The 3,736-nt window shown below is 46.9% G+C and overlaps 1 protein-coding gene across 2 annotated transcripts in view; it reads left to right on the forward strand.

Annotated features, from left to right (window-relative positions):
* The window catches only part of PABPN1 (poly(A) binding protein, nuclear 1), a 5,734-nt gene extending 2,425 nt beyond the window's left edge, over nucleotides 1–3,309 (forward strand). The window contains exons 2-7 of one of the 2 annotated variants that reach the window (XM_010831287.1): nucleotides 73–187; nucleotides 887–954; nucleotides 1,428–1,534; nucleotides 2,002–2,089; nucleotides 2,170–2,321; nucleotides 3,241–3,309. In XM_010831287.1, coding sequence (XP_010829589.1) covers nucleotides 73–187; nucleotides 887–954; nucleotides 1,428–1,534; nucleotides 2,002–2,089; nucleotides 2,170–2,321; nucleotides 3,241–3,280 — 570 coding nt within the window. In that variant the 3' untranslated portion in view covers nucleotides 3,281–3,309. Of the gene's footprint in view, nucleotides 1–71; nucleotides 188–886; nucleotides 955–1,427; nucleotides 1,535–2,001; nucleotides 2,090–2,169; nucleotides 2,322–3,240 lie in introns of both variants that reach the window. The other variant, XM_010831289.1, reaches the window with a different exon arrangement.
* Nucleotides 3,310–3,736: the final 427 nt, after the last annotated feature.

Here is a 3,736-nt window from a genome sequence, read left to right on the forward strand (position 1 = left end):
ATCGAGAGCAGGGCAGAGCCCCTGCGTTGGTTCCTCTTAAGCTCTTCTCCATACCCTCCCCACTCATTGTAGGAGCTGGAAGCGATCAAAGCTCGAGTTAGGGAGATGGAGGAAGAAGCTGAGAAGCTAAAGGAGCTACAGAACGAGGTAGAGAAGCAGATGAATATGAGTCCACCTCCGGGCAATGGTGAGTAACTGGCGGTTGCACGCGGAGCCCAGGTCCTCGGATGGGAAGGGTTATGAGAGTACGGTTTATATGGAATTAGATACTCGGAACCTTGGAGCTGCTTGTCTGAGCAATTACTGGGCAGTTGCCGTGGTTATAGTCCATTGTGCGTTTCTCTGACCTTTGTGAGACAAGGCCTATGTTTTCGTGATGGTAGTCTTGTGCTTCCCTTTGTCCTTGTTACAAATGTGTTGCTCTTTGTTCTTAGTCTTCCTCTACTCTTTGTGGAGGTTGCCAGCTGGTGTTTGACCTTCAAGTCTAATAGTTCTTCGTTCAGTCGGAGACCCTTTAGTTAGGAGTTCTAAGAGAAAATGCCCGGCTGCAGGGGGCTTCTCCTCTAATCTCGAAATGTCCAGTCTCAGCCCACCTAATTTTGTTCATTTTTCAAATCATTTCAACCAAGGGTACAATAGGGACTTGATTTGGGAGCAGGAGGGGATTCATGTACTGTTTTCTTTGAATTTAAGAATGTATTCATCTGTTCCATAACTTGTCAAATATTTAATAAGCACCTACTATGTGCTAGACTTTGCTAGGTAACGGGTACAGCAGGGAACTGAACAGACCAAAATCTTTACCTTTGCTAATGGTGGTGGTAGTGGTGCATATATTGCCCAAGTAGAAAACAAGGGTTGTTTTCTGATTATTTTTTCTTCAAAGCTGGCCCAGTGATCATGTCCATTGAGGAGAAGATGGAGGCTGATGCCCGTTCCATCTATGTTGGCAATGTATGTATGAGGGCCTTGATTGGGGTTGGGGGAGCTCTTAGTTTGGGAGATTATTTAATAGGAGTCTTGATGGAAACTTTCCAGGATAGGTGGTGGATTTAAGGAGTGGAGGGAAGGTTAGAATGAGGTGAAAGTTAATGGTGATTAGCAGAGGCTGTGGGGTTGGAAGAAGAAGAGTCCCTTAGAGAACTAGATTTGATGTGCTTTGGTGTATATGGGGGCTTCCCAGGTGGCACTAGTGATAAAGAGTCCTGCTGCCTCAAAAGATGTGGGTTCTATCCCTGGGTTGGGAAAATCCCCTTGAGAAGGAAATGTCAACCCACTCCAGGATTCTTGGCTGGAGATTTTCAGGGACAGAGGAGTCTGTTGTGCTACAGTCCATGGGGTCGGAAAGATGGCTCAGCCCAAAGGCTTGGCAGGGTATCTGTTGAGATGGGAGTTTGCCTATTGCCTGTGAAATGTACCCCCAACAGGTGGACTATGGTGCAACAGCAGAAGAGCTAGAAGCACACTTTCATGGTTGTGGTTCAGTCAACCGCGTAACTATACTCTGTGACAAATTTAGTGGCCATCCGAAAGGGTAAGTGTGGGGAAATTGAGGTCATTTTAATCACAGTTAAAAAGTAGGTAAATCATGCTTTATATTGAGCAGTAAGTTAACTGTATGTTAAAGTAAGTAGTCTTCGTCTTTTTAAGATACGGCGTTAATGTTATGTATCAGGGATTATACTAAAAATTGCTTTCAGAGGCCCAAGAGGTAACAAAGATGAGGGCTGGGTGTGGGTGGGGGTCATGAACTAGAATGGAGGGGCGGCTTCTGCTTGGCTTTACCTTGTTCCGCCCTCTGGACATCCAGGGCCCTTTGTATCCTATTTTATAATTTTCCAGGAGTAGGTGCAAATTTTGATTAAAGAATTCCATTAAGAATTGTTTTGGACAAGTAGTTAAAAATGTGAACACATTGTGCTCAAAGCATGCCTGCAAACTGGATTTTATCTATGAGCTACTGTTTTTGACCTCAGATAAAGTGACAGTTACTCTTTTCAGGTTTGCATATATAGAGTTCTCAGACAAAGAGTCAGTGAGGACTTCCCTGGCCTTAGATGAATCCTTATTTAGAGGAAGACAGATCAAGGTAAGCCCCATCCCATCGTTGGTTGTCAGTAAACGCCCCGGCTTTACTCTAAGGCTTTCTGTCGCGCTTGTCACTCTCAGGTGATCCCTAAACGAACCAACAGACCAGGCATCAGCACAACAGACCGAGGCTTCCCACGAGCCCGATACCGTGCCCGAACCACCAACTACAACAGTTCCCGCTCTCGATTCTACAGTGGTTTTAACAGCAGGCCCCGGGGTCGCGTCTACAGGTCAGGATAGATGGGCTGCTCCTCTCCCCCGCCTCCCATGAACCCTTCCTTTTCTCCTCACCTGAGGAACCTCCCTCCTTTACCCTCCCCCTTGGTTCCAGGGACTTGGTCTCCTGCCTGTGCAGGGTGAGGAAGGTAGTTGCACGCCAGGCGGCCAGTCTCATCTTTTTTCTGGAGCCGGAATTGGTGATAAGGGCTGGATCTCTCCACTCTGTTCTGAGAGATGCTGCTTCTCCCAGCCTTTTTTTTTTTCCATGAAAGTTGATGGCAGTGAAAATGTTTACACAGGAGGCCCGGGAAGAACAGGGCCTCAGAGCAGTGAAAGTGCTGCTTGGACCTTTGCTTCCTTTCCCAGAGATAGGGAAGGGTTGAAGAAAGCCAGAGGCTAGTTGATCCTCCTGGAACGCGGTGTGGGAGGATCAGGATAGTTACACTCTAATAACTAGCCAGGCTTTTGCAAGGTTAACCCGCATGCTGGGCCTGGTGTGGCATCCATGTTGTTACTGCACTTCCATCTTTGTACATTTAAATAGAGGGATTAGGTGGATAGATCTTGGCTTTTCGAAAGATTTGCCTCTCTGCTCCCTGGAGGAATTAGGGAAGATCTGTTGGTGAGAGCCTTGCATTTAAGAGCTATGGAGAACTGAAAACTGGATAAACAAGGAGTCCTTTTTCTTGCCCCTGTGTCTCAGATTATTTTTTTATTGCCACTGTTTGGCGAAGTAATAACAGTTAATTTCCCCTCCCACTTGCCAGGTGTGTCACTGTTTCTGGGATTGTGGGGATCAGTTTTAGGACTTGGCAACTTCTTTCCCCTCTTCCCTTCACAGAAACTGGGGCGAGGGCCCACGGAGGGGAGGGGCTTGTGCTGAACTCTTTAGTGATCATGTTAACACCTAACTCTCCTTCTTTCTTCCAGGGGCCGGGCTAGAGCGACATCATGGTATTCCCCTTACTAAAAAAAAGTGTGTATTAGGAGGAGAGAGAGGAAAAAAAGAGGAAAGAAGGAAAAAAAAAAAGAATTAAAAAAAAAAAAAAGAAAAACAGAAGATGACCTTGATGGAAAAAAAAAAATATTTTTTAAAAAAAAAGATATACTGTGGAAGGGGGGATAATCCCATAACTAACTGCTGAGGAGGGACCTGCTTTGGGGAGTAGGGGAAGGCCCAGGGAGTGGGGCAGGGGGCTGCTCATTCACTCTGGGGATTCGCCATGGACACGTCTCAATCGCGCAAGCTGCTCCCCTGTTTCCCTGTTTCCCTTTGCCCCCTTGGGGGCTGCTCAAGGGTAGGTGGGCATGGGTGGTAGGAGGGGTTTTTTTACCCAGGGCTCTGGAAGGACACCAAACTGTTCTGCTTGTTACCTTCCCTCCATCTTCCTCACTTTCACAGTCCCCTCCTGCCTGCTCCTGTCCT

This window comes from Bison bison, unplaced genomic scaffold, assembly GCF_000754665.1.
Source record: "Bison bison bison isolate TAMUID 2011002044 unplaced genomic scaffold, Bison_UMD1.0 scf7180017864526, whole genome shotgun sequence".
Classification (NCBI taxonomy): domain Eukaryota; kingdom Metazoa; phylum Chordata; class Mammalia; order Artiodactyla; family Bovidae; genus Bison; species Bison bison.